Source organism: Perca flavescens, chromosome 22, assembly GCF_004354835.1.
Source record: "Perca flavescens isolate YP-PL-M2 chromosome 22, PFLA_1.0, whole genome shotgun sequence".
NCBI classification, from domain to species: Eukaryota; Metazoa; Chordata; class Actinopteri; order Perciformes; family Percidae; genus Perca; species Perca flavescens.
Genome location: NC_041352.1, coordinates 15,225,610 through 15,241,677, shown reverse-complemented (window position 1 = coordinate 15,241,677; position 16,068 = coordinate 15,225,610). Strand labels below are relative to the sequence as shown.

The 16,068-nt window shown below is 41.5% G+C and overlaps 1 protein-coding gene across 6 annotated transcripts in view; it reads right to left on the bottom strand.

The window, feature by feature from the left end:
- Positions 1-15,244, bottom strand: part of atp8a2 (ATPase phospholipid transporting 8A2) — a 50,197-nt gene extending 34,953 nt beyond the window's left edge. For 2 of the 6 annotated variants that reach the window (XM_028569568.1, XM_028569570.1), the window contains exons 1-8: positions 15,016-15,244; positions 7,343-7,520; positions 3,788-3,887; positions 2,890-2,988; positions 2,703-2,748; positions 2,429-2,469; positions 911-984; positions 373-442 (exon numbers count right to left, since the gene is read on the bottom strand). In XM_028569568.1, coding sequence (XP_028425369.1) covers positions 373-442; positions 911-984; positions 2,429-2,469; positions 2,703-2,748; positions 2,890-2,988; positions 3,788-3,887; positions 7,343-7,520; positions 15,016-15,058 — 651 coding nt within the window. In that variant the 5' untranslated portion in view covers positions 15,059-15,244. Of the gene's footprint in view, positions 1-372; positions 443-910; positions 985-2,428; positions 2,470-2,702; positions 2,749-2,889; positions 2,989-3,787; positions 3,888-7,342; positions 7,521-8,269; positions 8,499-15,015 lie in introns of those variants that run through there. The other 4 variants (XM_028569569.1, XM_028569571.1, XM_028569573.1 and 1 more) reach the window with 4 other exon arrangements.
- Positions 15,245-16,068: the final 824 nt, after the last annotated feature.

Genomic DNA, 16,068 nt, shown 5'->3' with positions numbered 1-16,068 from the left:
ACTTTTACCAAACAGGATTATCACAAAGTACATTACAGAAAAGCAATGTTCATAAAGCAAAACGGGTCAAACACTAATAAAAATAGGAGATAAAAAGAGAACTGCATAAAACATGATGAGATCTTATGCATGACCAATGTGGATGCAAATGTTAGGAAGTAAGGTTTCATTTGATCTAGAGTCATTTAAGCCAATGCCAACATTTTTTGACATCTTTTATTAATTTGTTCATTTGCATCTTAACTGTAACAAGTATTAGATGCTTTTAATAACACATACTCTTTACTAAAACCTAAATATGAAGTTCCTTGCTGACCATGTGCAGAATCCATGCACCGAGAAATCTGACAAACTGACAGCTATGTGTCATACCTGTCTGATCTTCAGGTTGGTTTCTCCATCCAGGTTGGAGGTCTCAGTGTAACACATGGCCTGTGGCTCGCTGTGGGGAAGATGCATCAGAACATGCTTAAAAATGATTAATCCAATAATCGTCAGGAAATCAGTCAGTGACAATTCTCGAATGATCAATTAAGGAATTGTCTTTTTAATAATATCTTCATTAAGATCATTATTATTACATATTTGCTTTTCAAAAATAAATATTTGCTTGCTTTACATGATGATGGCATTGACAAGAACGCTTTTGGAGGTTTTAGACTGTTGAGCAATTTTAAGACACTACTTTAGATTCCCACAATTTCAGATTGCATTTTATCATTATATTTTATATACTAAATGATTATCAACAGACTAATTGACAGATTGATTGATAATGAAAATAATCATGAGTTGCAGTCCTAAAAAGTAGTATAAAACACAACAAATGATTAAAACACATATACAGACAAATGTACACAAATAGATATGCGCGCTGACAAACACACACTCATACACACGGACGTCTGACCTGGAGGACACAATAACCATGTCAGCCGGAAGGTGCTGGCCATTGGTCACCTTCACTATGTCTCCTACTGCCACCTTGTGGACAGGATGCAGCAGTGCAACAGCATGAGAGAGAAAAGGTGGGGAGAAAGAAGAAGAAGGGTGTTAAGGCAGAGGGTAAAGGGTAATAGGAGGGGTAAGGGAGGGAGACAGAGAGAGGAAACATGAGGTTGGTTAATTAGTGACCAACCGAGAGGCAGCCAATAGAGAGAGAGAAGACTTTGAGCCAAAGAGACAGTGAGCACAGCAGTGCATAGCATTAACTCTTTTGATTAGACTGCAACAGTGGCAGACCAGAATGAGATGTAAAGAGTGCAAACATGTAGATAAAGAGAGAGAATGAGCAGAGAAAAAAGAAGCCACTCAATATTAACTTTACAAATCTGTAGTTTTTAAATACTACATTTAAAAAAAAAAACTGGTAAACAATTCCTATGACACTTTCAGGGTTCTCCTTTCAAGAAAATTGAGCATTTCAAGGGAACTACTTATCACCAGCTCTCTTTAACCTGAAAATAATTGAGTTAGCAGGGCAGCTGGAACAAATTCCTTCACCTTTTCTGACCCTGAATAACAAAGGGCTACATTCCTGCTCTACACCACATAACAAGGACTCGCATTTGTTTTGATTTTACCTATTGGAGCATGACTGTACTGTACACAGCTGGACTGGAGTTAATGAGTACATTCAAGATGAAGACCACATCCCAAGAAAATAGTTGTGCGTTTGTTGTACAAGAACATACAGTTAACATGCATTGTACTGAGGGTTCATTTTGTATAGGCAACTTTAACTTGGCAGAGATTGCACTGGAAGAAAAAGCTTTGTGTGAAAAGGACATTAGACTCACTGGTTCAGATAAACTGCAGAAAACCTAATTATTCAACAAACAAGACGTGCCTATGTGGAATTTTGAAAACAAATCACCCGCTAACTCACTTGTTCTCTGGCCCTAAAACATTATTAATACTAAGTGGAAAAGTATCTTTCTACTGTCAGGAACCCAAAGCACAGACAGACCCTGACCAAACAGAGTGACTACAGTCTAGCCACGAGAAGTGGAACATGAGACATCCTGGAAACCAAGAGGAGAAAATATGGAATAACTTCACGACAGGTGAGATTGAGACAAGTGTAACCATTTAATAAAATACGCCAAAAGATTTGATGTGAATCCCCAATTTTACAAAACTAGACCATTGTTTTATGACTGTTCCTGCATTTGCAGCCTAATTGCATTATCTTATATCTACGTTATTTTTTCAATGTTTAGTTTGCTAATTTACCTACTATTGTTTTCTATTTTTAGAAGAAATGTATCTTTTAAGATAGCTCTTCTTAGAGGCTTCTTACAGTATTATTTTACATCATTCATGCCAATAAAGTATGTTAAATTGAATTGTAAAACTAAGCAAAGGCAAAGCACAGGAGTGATGAGTGAGAGAGCAACAAAGATGAAGTCTGTGATGATTGGGATACCTGTTTCCAGATGATCGTCTGCCAGGCTCCGTTGCGCAGCACTGAGAGACAAGGACAACACAGCCATCAGTCAGCCTATAGAGCAGCATTCATTCAGTATTCATAGCAACTCAACTTTTTGTCTGGGGCCTGCACTATAGTGAGTGACAGACAACAGCCATTCACTCAGCCATGAAAGAAAAACAAAACCCACACAAATAGACGCAAGCACACTCATGGAAAAAGCGCACCGACAGTTGATGCACATTACCAAGCACAGACACGCAGACGATACCTGTTGTCTTCTTCTTGTTTACTGTGTTGTCTGCTTTGTGTCTTTTCTGTAAAGACACAGATAAAGATGCATTAGCTTTTAAGATAAGCACACGATGTCTCTATCTCCTACACTTAAACCTAAAAAAAAAAAAAAAAAAAAAAGTAGTAAAGTCAGCCCATATAGCAGGTGGTACTGTAGTACTCACATAGTCCTCTATCATCTCTTTGATCCCGGCTACAGTGAGGATGAAGATGAGTGGCACCAGTGTGGTGTAGCGACCGGTCGGGGATACATCAGGGATTTGCTAATAAGAGTCAAGAGAGGCAGCACTCAGAAATCATTGTTGATAGGGAGGGTTGAGTAGCATAAAGCACCCATAATGGACTGATACTGTGATGGCACAGATAAACATTAGACAAGGCAGTGGAGTATAGTGAATGTACTGTATAATGAGTCTTTGAGGGAGGGGGGGATGAGCATGATGGAAGGCAGTGCAACTTTTTATGAGGCTCGCACAGAGTCAAAAACAAAACAAGTGCCTGTTTTCTTCTCCCATTCTTGGGGAAGACAAGACAATATTGTCAACCAATCAGATAGCAACTACAGAGTGGGATTAGTAATTATCTCCAATGATCAAATTTCTTATTTTTTTTTTCAGTTTAGAAACGGTTTAAAAGTTGCCATAGTACTAAACATGTTGTAAGGAAAATTATGAATAAAAATGTGTAAATAATTTTTTGCAAATGAGTCAATTAGTATGATGATGATAATATTGATATATTCATTGTGACACAAGCCTGTGATGTGACACTTTTGTGAAATGTTCATGATTCATATTATCTTGTACTTTGATCCTTCAGGCTTTCTGAAGAAAAAAAAAAGTACCAAATCTTAACTTTTGCCATCTCGACAACAACTCTCCATAACTCGGTATTTCAAAAATAGCTGGGCCTGTGGAAGTCCTGAAAAGTTTTAGAACAGACTTTTCAGGATGTGTCATATAAAGCCTATGTGGGCCACAGAATCAATTCAACTTAAACCAAACAGCACATCGAGCCGACAGCGCTGATCACTGTTGTTAATGTTTTGTGCCTGGGGTTTACCTGCATGAGTGCGATGAACAGGAAAAAGGCGTTGGCAGCCCGCCGGATCTGCTCATACAGGAACCGGGGAAGGAAGGTGAGAACCCCATACTTGGTGGTACTGCATAAGAAGACAAGGAGAGAGGAAACTTGAGGCCAATGGAGGCAGAGCCAGATAGTGCATTAGCAAAATAGGAGTAGTAATAGTGTTAATGATTGTTTTCACCTGACATGCTCAAACAGCATTACCTTAAATGATTAACAGACTCCATTTAGGTTTTAATATTGCAGCACTTGAAAATCTATTAGAAACACTCAATAATGGTCAGAGAGATCAAACAGAGCCATTATGTAGACCAATAAATAGACCAATACTTTAAATCCAGCAATCTAAATTTAGAACCAGCATCCCATAAAATAGGTGGGGGACCTCAACTTGTCTGTCAATCATCTGCATTGATCAGACAACTGTATTGATTAGCCTTGTTATAGCCAGGAGCTACCGTAAGAGCTTTTAGAGAGGCCACAAAAAAAAAAAGTCAACCTTCAAGTCAAGGCCTGCCTTGTTTTTTCCTTTATGCTCTCTGTGAACAGTAGGAGCTTCTGCAAAAGGCATTTGTGTAATGGATGTTGTGCGTTTGTGGGTGTTTGTGCATGTGCGTGAGTGCATCAAGTGCATGCACTGAGGGGGAAAAAAACAACAACCTCCATCACAGTTCAGAAACTCCTAGGTGATGAACCCGTGGTAGTGTGTGTGGTACGATGTAAAGGGAAAGCTTAGACAACATTAGGTCATTCATTGGTCAAAGTTCAGGCGACCAGAATATTTAGCCAGTCTCTAACAACCAAACTTCTTCCTGTATAACTTTGTGTCTATCTACAGAGTCAACGTGTCTACGTAGGCAGCTACATGATAAGGGAATGTTTTGTCTTAGGACAGTCTCCTTTTGGAGGTCGGTGGGCCAGTCACGCTTCAGCATACTTTCCAGAGAGAGAGATGAACTAGACTTTAGTATCTGTGTTTACGGCAACTGCAATATCTTTGTTTAAAGTTCAGCTAAACGTAACGCCTCCAGCATGAGTTTAAATACACCGTGTGGAAGACAGGAACTTCAGAGTGTTGGGACGGCACTGCGCAAAAAACATCGTGGGTAAACTGTACTGCCTGCCTAATTGTCTCCTCAATTGATTGTTCATTAAATGCTTCTGTGCAAGTCATTAATCTCCCAAACCTTCTTCATATATGTGAATGAATTGTGCTGCTCTGGAGTTTTTCCTTAACACTTGTAACCGTTTTTTTCCGTCTGCCTCACTCACACAGACACAAAACTACAAGGAGTGTGACATTACACACAAAACAGAGTAGCAACAGCTGTTAGTCTGTCGCACACACACACTCAGTGTCCTGACCCTAATGCTCTGGATACCTCCAAGTTAGTGATACTACACTTTTGATCGAGCAGATAAAGATGCCTTAATCTAATCAAAGACAACTGATCGCTCACTCACACACACACTTATTTTTCATACTATAGATGTCCAACTTGCTGGTGGTGTTAGCAGCTGTTAGCTGCAGGGGTGATGCTCCCCTGCTGCTGTGTGGCTTTGTCATGTTTTTTATTAAAAAAGGTCAGTGTTCTTCCTATATTACAGGCCAAAAGAAAACACTGGGCTGAAGTCAGAGAGGAGTCATCCCTCCAAGTGGAAGAACACAAGCAAAACACAGGCAGGTAGATTTGTTGAAAATACAATTGTCAGTTTTTATTTCTGCGACAAGTTTGATTTAATTTTTAATGTATCACTAGAATGGAAAGTGTGATTCAGCTAAACCTTATTTATTTCCATTATTTCATGTCTTTTCCAAAGAATAATAAAGCAGGTTACTTTGCTGCATCTATGCACAGGAGAGCAGCACTAATGCTCAGTATAAACACAACTGCATACAATTAAATATGGAAGTAAAAAGGACCTAGAGAGTGGAGAAGAGGAGAGTACACAGATAAAAGCTACAAGGCCTTAATCTCAGAAAAATCAATAATGCTATTGAACCTTTCAAACATCGACTAAAGAATTACAGGAACACAGGGACATCAGAGGGCACTGCTCTGGAGCCAGAGTGCTCTTGACTCTCCAATCAGCATAAAGTGAGGGGCAGAACACCACATGTGATCCAGTCAGGTGAGCCAGAGAGCACTTGCCTTAATCTTATTCGTAGAGCTGAAATAGGCTCTTTTAAAAGTGAAATTAAATCTCCTGACAGTAACGGCAGACCACTGAATGTCAACTGACAAGCCTTCAACTCACAGAACATGAGCCCAGTGCTCACTATGGCACCAGGCACAGTTATATAGGAATAATAAAAGGTCGGACAGGGGACAAATTAAATTGGCATCTGCCTAATTCAAACTCCAGTACATGCCTGCGACTTAGTATTTACAACCACAACAGAACCCATAAAATGTGCAGATGATAGCTGGGACGATGCTTATAAACAAGATTTCTCCACTTCAGTACATGTTGTTGCACTTCTCTGCTCATGACCCTGCTTATGACAGATTAACATGAAGCAGGAAAGTCACTCAGACGTTCATGGTTGAACCACAGGGGGCCACCAAGACACATCACAATATATGAAATTATGATACTTTTTCATGACCACAAAAATGACACCTCCAAAGTCTGAGAAATCAGACACAGCTAGGGCGCTTTCTGAAATGTATGTAAATGCCTGCAAGTGTAGTTACTTTACTTTCATTAGCAGCCTTAAATATTTATTAGGACATATCGATTAGACAACACAGTCATGTTAAGTTGTTAAGCTAAAAACGTTTCAACACTGAGATTCTGAAGTACACTTCAGACAGGGACATACATCAGCCTCTCCCATCGGGCCGCTGCAGAGATGCAACTTAATAAGTGAGTTATTAAATAGCCTTATCAAAATAGTTTCACCTGTAAAATTGTAGTAATTGTAAAACTAAAGCTTATACAAAATCTTGTTTCTCTTTTAAGTTACTATAATTAAAGGCAAAACTAAAAGAAAAAGGTATGTTTAAGAGGGAGAGAAGAAGAAAAGCAAATTCTCAGTGGTCCAAAGTCTACTACTACATATGTGGCATGCCAGAAAGAAAGACATGGCTAAATGGGCTTTAACAGGCTGTCCTTCAACCTGACAACATGGGTGTAAAGCCCCTCTCAGCAAATATCCACCATGCTTAAGTGTCTTTTAGCAAAACACAGAATCCCTACAAGTGGACTCTGTCCTCAGGCAGGCAAACAACTTGTACTAAAGTAAATATATCACCCTCTGAGTACACAAAATAAACAAAAATCAGATAAGATGACCTGAATCTGGTGACATGTATACTTTGCTATGGTAATTAAGCACAAATTAAAGCTTCTGGGAAACAATTAAAACATAAAATTACGTTTGATCTACTCAGTCTACTGGCTGTCCATCAAGTAGGCTACTATTTGACTTCCAGGGTACACAGTACAAATCAGTGCATGACACAAGCCACACAACATGCATCACGACAAAACGTTCTGTCGGTAAAAGCCCAGAGTGACACCTACCTGACATGGTTGTCGCAGAACTTGGTGTTCTGTGGCCGGTTGAGCAGCACCGTCCGCGCGGTGGCGTCTATGGGATCCGCCTGGGAAGTGGTCCCGGACATCTCATCATCTGCCTTGCGGTAACCGCCGGATGAGCAGGCAGCTCCTGCACCGTTGGATTGATGGGAGAGAGGCGAGGCTGAGTGAGTGCGAGGCAGCGAGGCAGTGAGACAGAGACAGAGACAGAGAGCGAGAGAGAGACAGAGAGCGAGAGAGAGACAGAGAGAGAGAGAGAGAGAGAGAGAGACACACACACACACATATACGGGAGACGTGGTTTACGGTTCAAAAGCGAAGGCGACCAATTAGTACTAGAGGCTACTGTATGCTGATGTCTGCTGAAGCCGGTGTCGATTCAATGACGTTTTCCGTTATAAACACCCCCTTGTCTTTCAGTATTATTATGCAGGTACCGTCAATGCACACGCGCGTTTCGCGACGCCCACGGAACCCCCCGCGTATAATGGATGTGCTGAGGGATGCACAATGGCGAACAAACACACCGAGTTTGTCTGTTTTATCAGCACGTCAACTTGTCCACATGTAACACAGAGAAGACCCGGCGCACATCCCGGCTGTCATTAAGGCAAAAAAAATGATCACCCCCAAAAGTGACAGAATAGGATGGAACACGCTTCTCCTGCAGACTCCCTGCCTCCCAGCCCGCCTGGCATTGTTTCATCTCCAACCATTTTAAAGCGTCGTGATCTCCGCTCATTCACCCCCGCATGAGCTCCAGGAGCGGGACGTTTTTCCTCCTAGAGTGCGCCTATGACGGGATAATGTGTATGTTGCCTATAGTTCTGCAGATACATTGTGGGGTTAGTGAGAGCAATGCAAACAGGTCTGGACGCCACAGTTTACTCAGCTGGTGCAACAACGGCGAACCTGGGCGAGGACAGATGCAGCACGCCCGTGCCTCCTCTCTCTTCCTTCGGCCTTGCTGAAGAGGAAGCTCCCGACCCTGGTGAAAGATACTGGCACGCCAAGCTCCGCAGCCGTGTCATCTGGCCACCTGCCGCCTCGAGAAGCCTTTATCGGGCGCGATTTGAACGATCTCCTCCCTCTATTTGATGCCGACTGAGCGACTCACTGCTGCCAGTGCAGACAACAAGAGGAAGCCATATGGAGCTCCTTCAGTGCTGCGGAGGGGCAAAGCCGGGACTCCACTTTTAAAGGGCCAGAAGCCTGCTATCGCCTCAAGTTCTTGTGGTCAGGCAGATGGGTCAAATAACATTCCCCTAAAGCAGGAACCATCCATCAGGAGATCACTTCATGTCGCTTCCCCTCCACTGTGATGCCTGTGCAACAACAGTGTTCACTCACTTCAGGTTTTCTTTCTCATTAGTTTGCATAAATGCAGATAATTGTTTCACACTGCATCTCCAGTAATTAGATACAATATAAGAATATTGTCTAGAATGCATTTATCTGAAAACCCACAAGTAAGCCACTCATTATTCTGATAAATCTATTCCCACAAGCCCTTGAAGTGTGCCTGTAGTGCTTAACTGTTAATATATGGTGAGCTGTATTATGGGATTATTGTAGGCTTAATTTTTTGTGGGGGATAGTTGTTTCAGTTCTTGGCATCTGTGCATTGTGTGTGTGTGTCTGTGAATGAGGCTGTAAGTTAAAACAACAACAGGCTAATTGAATAAATAATTTAGAAACAAATAAGCACTGCCAGGGTTTAGCAGATTGAATTTCCGCAGTACTGAAACTCTATTTCTTAAGGACTACAATCCGGGTCATTCTTTCCCCTCATCAATAACCAAAATATCATTATATTCCACTCAAGCTTATTGTTCTAAAGTAGGCAAGGAATTGTAAAACCACCCAGACAAAAACAAGTCAGGCTTATCTACTGGATGTGCCATTATCACTACAGACACATCAAACTTCCATTTTTCTATTTAAAGAGACATTAGGATGTGTGTGTTTACAGGAAACAGCTATAATAATTACATTATTTGTTATTATTTAAATGGGAGGCATTTATTTGGTTTTTGCATTTATTAGAGGTATACTTTTAGTTTTTTTATTGTAGTATACTTCATTGCCATTATACCATTGCAAAAGAAACCTGCATGAGATCTTGAGAACACCATTAAAAAACACACAAAGGCACAAGGCAGAGAGAACGGGTCAAAGTCGATCCAAGCAAAATGATAATAAGCAGGCTATTACCTCTGGACCTACAGAGCTATAAGTCACAATCACAGCTCAGCACTCCACACTGCAAATGGCACTGGGGTCAATCAAGATAGCGAGTGATTGTAAGGAAATGATAAAGGGTGATACAAGGTAAAAGGTAGTGAAGGGCGATGCACATTGTTACCTGTAATGTCATTTTTCATTTTCTGTCAGAAAGCAGTCCTCTTTACTTTTTAAACCTTTTTCTCCTGCTTAATGAATTGACTACTTTTTCTATATCTTGTTGCTTACTTCTGTTCTTACAGAGCTTTTTTTTAAAGTTGTACTCCTCCCATTACCTCCACCTTTTAACTTCTCTAGACTCTACCTTTCAAAGCCGATCAATTTCTCAGCAACCCACTTCAGCTGTGATTCATTTCTGAGAAGATCAATGCATCAGTTACTCATTCCTGATGGAGTAGAGGCGCAGTCACCTCCGTAACTCATTACTGATTGGTCACAGATGAGTCAGCAGCAAACCCCAGCAGAGCACACCCAGGTCAATTACACATGAAGCACCCAGGCTAGCTGTACCGGTACCATAGGTCTGATAACCTGCGGTCAGAACAGGTAAGACTAGACTGATCTGCCCACAACAAACACTGATCTCATACCCTGCTAGCAAGACTCTACCAGCTACCCATTTGGTTGGTGAGGTCAAAGCAAGAAGTGTTCCCTTTCTTAAAAACAAGCTAATGCATTAATTAGCGAAACTTCCATCCATAGAACATTTTAATAGCCCTTTTACTATCTCTCTAACATGAATACTAGGCATTAGAAGCCTATTAAACCAAACACATTTTACACAGTGGGCAGATAAAAATCACCTGTTTCAGTATGCAGAACAAGGGCAAGGCAGTCTGAAAATGCAAACAATTAAATCCATCAAGTATGTCATTGGAAGAAGATAATCATTAATCACAAGCTTCATAGTATCTTAATATGGAGTATTAACTTTTGGTTTTGGGTTGAACCAAAGCTGCCCTGGCCTGGAGCCAAAGTTTCACTGTTAAAAGCAGGCTAGGCTACTGAATAATGGATGAAGGCAGACTGCATAATTCATCTACATTTTCCAGTATGGCAGAGCATATTTCACCAGACGCCCTGCCTTGGTGCTGTGCCCTAGTCTTCACTCAAGAAACAGTCACTATCATGGTGTCTTCCGTCAGCAACTGTGTTAAGTAGCGCAACTGCCAGAATTGTGTTTTCAATGGCACAAATATTACTTTTGGAGAAGCTTACATGTTTAATTAAATCATGTCTAATAGAGATGCACTTCACATCTTCTAAACACCGCCAAGAGCTGAAATGATCATGGCAAATCAGAGTATCTTACATATACTGTGCATATTTTATCCCAGCATGTTTTGTTTTCCTCACTTGGAAACATGGCCAATTAAAAGAATAAGATATCTTTCCCCACATGCTTCTGTCCAGCCCACAACCCTGCTGTGTTGTCAGAAAAGCATTACCAACAGGGCGTCGTCTGTCTGGGTGAACCCTACGTCCCATGGCTGTCCTGGTCTCCTAGGTGACCCGCAGGCCCGATTTGCAGGTCCTGGTTGACCTAACCTCAAGCATTTGCAGGTCCTGGTTGACCTTGCTTCAAGCATTTGCAGGTCCTGGTTGACCTACCCTCAAGCATTCCCAGTGGGTCCATTTGCCACCGTAACAGAGTAGAAAGTAAGGCAACAAAGCCTCTTACAAGCCAAGTGAACAAGCATGGTAATCCCCTCTGTGTCTGCTCTGCAACTTCACCTGCTGCTAATCCATAACCTGATAATCCTACAGGTGACACTGCAGCACGCACACAAACACACATTACACTAATGTACGCATATGCACATACACACTCACATTGACACTGTTTTATGGGCACTTCCGTCACACAAAATTTATAAAAGTAACTGTGTGCACATCCCACCTTCTGGCAGGTGCAGGACAAATTAAAGTACTTGTAAAGTACTTGCCTGAAGAAGACCCAGTTGGGTCAAAACGTTGCATTTTATATTAAATATGGGAGTTTAAAGCAGTGTTGCGGACATTACATTCTTTTCACTTCCGACACACACACACACACACACACACACACACACACACACACACACACACACACACACACACACACACACACACACACACACACACACACACACACACACACACACACACACACACACACACACACACACACACACACACACACACACACACCTTTTATTGCCAAAAAACATGCAAGGCCCCAACATGCTGCTACTCCCCTGTTTCCTCTCTAAATCCAGCTCAGTCACTTATGTGTCATACACAGATGCAGCAGTGTTCATGTACATGCTTTATTCAGGCATGCCATGTCCACACAAGCATGTGCTGTGTTCAACAGCATGCATATGTGTTTACATTGAAAGTTTAGCTTGAAGACCCCAGTGCATATCGATCTGTCTTCATCAGCATGGTCTGACATGAGTGGCCACCGCACTTTCTACAAGCACATGCAGTTAAAGGTTTAATGCCTGTTCAGCATTCATCACTCCAGGCCCCAATGAGCTACGGATTATTCAGGGTCCACAGCAGAAATATCATGTCTTAACCTTTTCAGATAAGAACCAGAGATACTCTAGTAAGTAACTAGACAATGTAGCTCTTGAGGGCCAGGGGTTGGGAAACACCTGCTCCTAATTGTTGGCTGCTTGGCCACATGCACCTTGGGACTCTGGACACAAATGGGGCGTCATCCAGTCTAATTCGAGCAAACTCACTTTTGTCAAACCTGTCTGTGAGGCAGGCACGCATGGTAGAGCCGGCGCCCTCGCCTGGGTCCTGCAGTTCAGAAGCCTCCTGCCTAATGGTGGTCAACACTAACTGTTCTGTGGGCACCAGAGAGGCCGCGGCAGGAGAAAACAACACACACAAGACAAGAAGTCAATATAAACATACCGCACACTGTGGCACACAACAACGGAACTGTTAATGTGTTTGTATGTGGCAGTCGCTGGAAGCGTTAATAGTGAGATGGGATTCATGCCTGCAGGCCTGAAGAGATGCTCACAGACATGGACTTGACCAAAACCTTGCAGCTTGTGCAGGAGTGCCCCCCTGTGTCTAACTTATGTAAATGCATCATTGCTGCAATTAATTAGGCCTCTCTATCTCCCAAATGGCATCTTCAGTGGCTTGGCAGCCATGACGACCAGGCTTTATCTTTTCAAAACAGATGTATTGTTGACAGTTGGCTGAGCTGCATGACTTGCATAAACTACACTCAATCAACACAGGGACACGATGTGCCCTTACATTTAAATCTAAATCCTATAAGCTGTCCAAGACAATCTGCAAAAACTGTAAGACATCTTCATTACAGTTTGTTTAGCTCCATATTGTGACAGAATGCTAAAATACCTTTTTTTCTGAGGTACAATGTGCTTTCTCAACCAATGTGAGAAGGGCTTTATGTGTTTGTGAGTAGCCTACTTGTGTGTTAAAGGTGCTATTAGAAACATGACAAAATACTCCAATGTTGGAGTTCGTATCACCTACTATTTATAGTCTTCTTAAATACAAACAAATACAAATACTACTCTGTGTGTGGATGTGTTTGGGAATTTTTGAGTAAATGTGACAGATTGGTAGCTGCAGACGTCATCTCTAGGGATATGGCAGCTAATTGGAGCAAAGAATCAAGAGGTCAGGCTCCAAGAGATTACAGTAAAGGCAGCAATGCAAATCCAGGAGGGAACACATGTACATACAGAGTCTGACACACATACTGCATTAACCCTCCACATCCATCCTGTTTACCCACCCATGCTTTCAATATGGCACTGGTAAACACTCTTATACAACTTTTAGACCCCATAAACCCCAAAGGTCTCCACTGGAGTTACTGAAAGTCCCACATTAATTGATCGGATACAAACAAGAAGAAAACTAATCATAACAGAAGCTCTAGCCGCATGGATAGGTCAATATCATTTTTGTAAAACAAACAACTGACAACAGCGCGGTGGCTCGCTCATTTGTGAGGCCATCTGATATTCTATTGACAGAAAAATACAAATATGATGGCTAAAAGCAAAACTTATGTACTTTTTTTGTCACTATACGGTCAAAAACATATGCTTCTACCTTTTGAAACTAGTGCTGTGAAGGCTTTGACCTGTCTGCTGGTCAAAATGTGATGCCCCAGTGTCAAAAGATCCAGTGGTGTATTATTATTTTAACACCAAATACATATCTGGGAAAGTCTGGCCTGAAGACAGTGTGGCCCAGTTGGCGCTCATCTCTGCTCACAATTTGCCTGCTTTCTATTTCTGGAATCTGCAGCAAAGCAGCCCTACAATATGTGCCAGTCACTATTAAAAGCCACTGGATGAGCCAAACACATGCTCCTCTCTTCCAGGACAATCCAATGTCTGTTTGCCATGTGGGAAATTGTCCGATGCAGCTTTGTGTTCAAACATCCCCATCCTCTCTGCAACTCCTACTCTGAGGAGAATCTGAGGCATTTTCTCCCAAAGAATAAGACAATAACCCTCACTGTACAGTTTGTCATGGGGGATTTATTTAAATTAACAGCCTTGGTTCAATTCACCATCTCTTTCCAACACATGAGGGTGTAAAAAGCTGTGATGTAAATACAGGCTCTGGATGTGAATGGCCTTCGGGTCAGGTCAGATTCATTTCTGGATGGTTTCAGAATAAGGAGCGCTCATTAGACAGTCACGTGGATTTTTAAGTCTGTGAGGTAATAGGCTGTTCTTGTGCTGATTTATATGAGCTTTGTTTTGACTTTTGAAATGCAAAAAAACTTATATTCCTTCTAATATTTAGATATGGCATGACTAAGGCGAGACAATCCATACAAAAATGTCTCATATGATGCGATTCAGAGGCTGTTGCTACAACATTATATAATACCAATGATGCCATGGGAAATACACTACATTCCATTACGAGTGATAAGGTCACACAACAGACGCACATTCATCCTAACAAGAATAGCCTACATATGTTGTTATCTTTTCGTGATGTTAAGGCACAGCACGGATCCCTGTACTTATCTATAGGCCTATAATAAATACATAGGCTAAACAGGACAGACGGCACTACCTGAAGCAAACACTTGCAGTCTGCTTGCCCTTGCATCCCCAACTGGTGCCAAAACAAAAAAAAACGAGCGAGACTGGAGGATAAATACCGTTACAGCAAATCACCCCACATGCATGTCGCAGTCTCGGACAACACCGATCCCGTTACTATGCCAAGCACATATCAAATACGCACGAGTATATACAGGCCGCTATATCCTCTATATGTACAGGCCTGTTTTCAACACTGAGATAAACCCGATAAATACGATTTGACGGTGACAGATGATTCATTAGGCGGCGAGCGGAACCTCGATTGACCGGGGTTTGTTTGTTTTTGTTTTTTTAGCTTACCTCCCTCACTGTGTATCTTCTTGGCCCTCGGGTTGAAATACATCTTGCTGGTGGTAAACGACTGTCGACAAAGCTTGGACGAGGAGGCCGGAGCGGTGGCATGCTCATGGCTCACCGAGAGCAGGGGAATGCTGCTTCGGGCTCAGGCTGCGGCGGCGGCGGCGGCGGCTCATCAGGGACCATTCTTTCTCGGCTGGACCGCAGAGTAACGTATGGAGGATAGCGTCGAGCCAGACAGTCAACCGGAATAAAGAATGTGCTACTTCCGGTCACTGATTTTTTACCTGTCACGATCCGTTTTGCAATTTAATCATGTAACGATACAGTTGTAGATATAATTAGCCACATTCGCTAAAAGTTACAGGCTACTTCATTAAAACATTCTTTTTTTATTTCTTTAAACATTTAATATTTTAACACAACAATTTACAGCCCAGAAAAGCTGAACATTTAAGAGGAGGAAACTGCAGATAAAAGTGCCACAGTTTACTGTAGATCTGAAGACCTACACATCTTTTGCCTGTGTCATCACTATTGTTTTCACAAAAGGGCAAATAGCCCACATTACTCTTTTTGTGACGCAATTAGATCTATCTTTCTGTATTTACTTTAAGCCAAATAAGCATTTAAAAAATACCATATATCAAGAAGTATCACCTTCACATATCTCTGTATTTGTAGGATATCATGGAAGTTATACAACACTTTAATTAGTGTAATAGGCTACTTCTTCTGATGTGTACTATTCGAGACTCTACTGTATTGTTCTTAGTCACATTAAACTAGACATGAATTAATTAGTTGTTTCATCAATTAGTCAAGTAACAGAACATATCAGCAACTATTTCGATAGTCCTTTCAGTTAACCTAGAAATCTAGACGTACCCTAGCGACAGCAAATGTAATTTGCAGCCAGGGTCATGTGGGTCTGGCTTGTCAAGCAGAAATGACAAAACATTACTCTTTCCAACCTAAATATAAATATATAATGATATTTTTTTCCTTGGTTTCAGCCTATTCATTGTGAGGTTTTATTGCTTTTCTTAGTTTTAA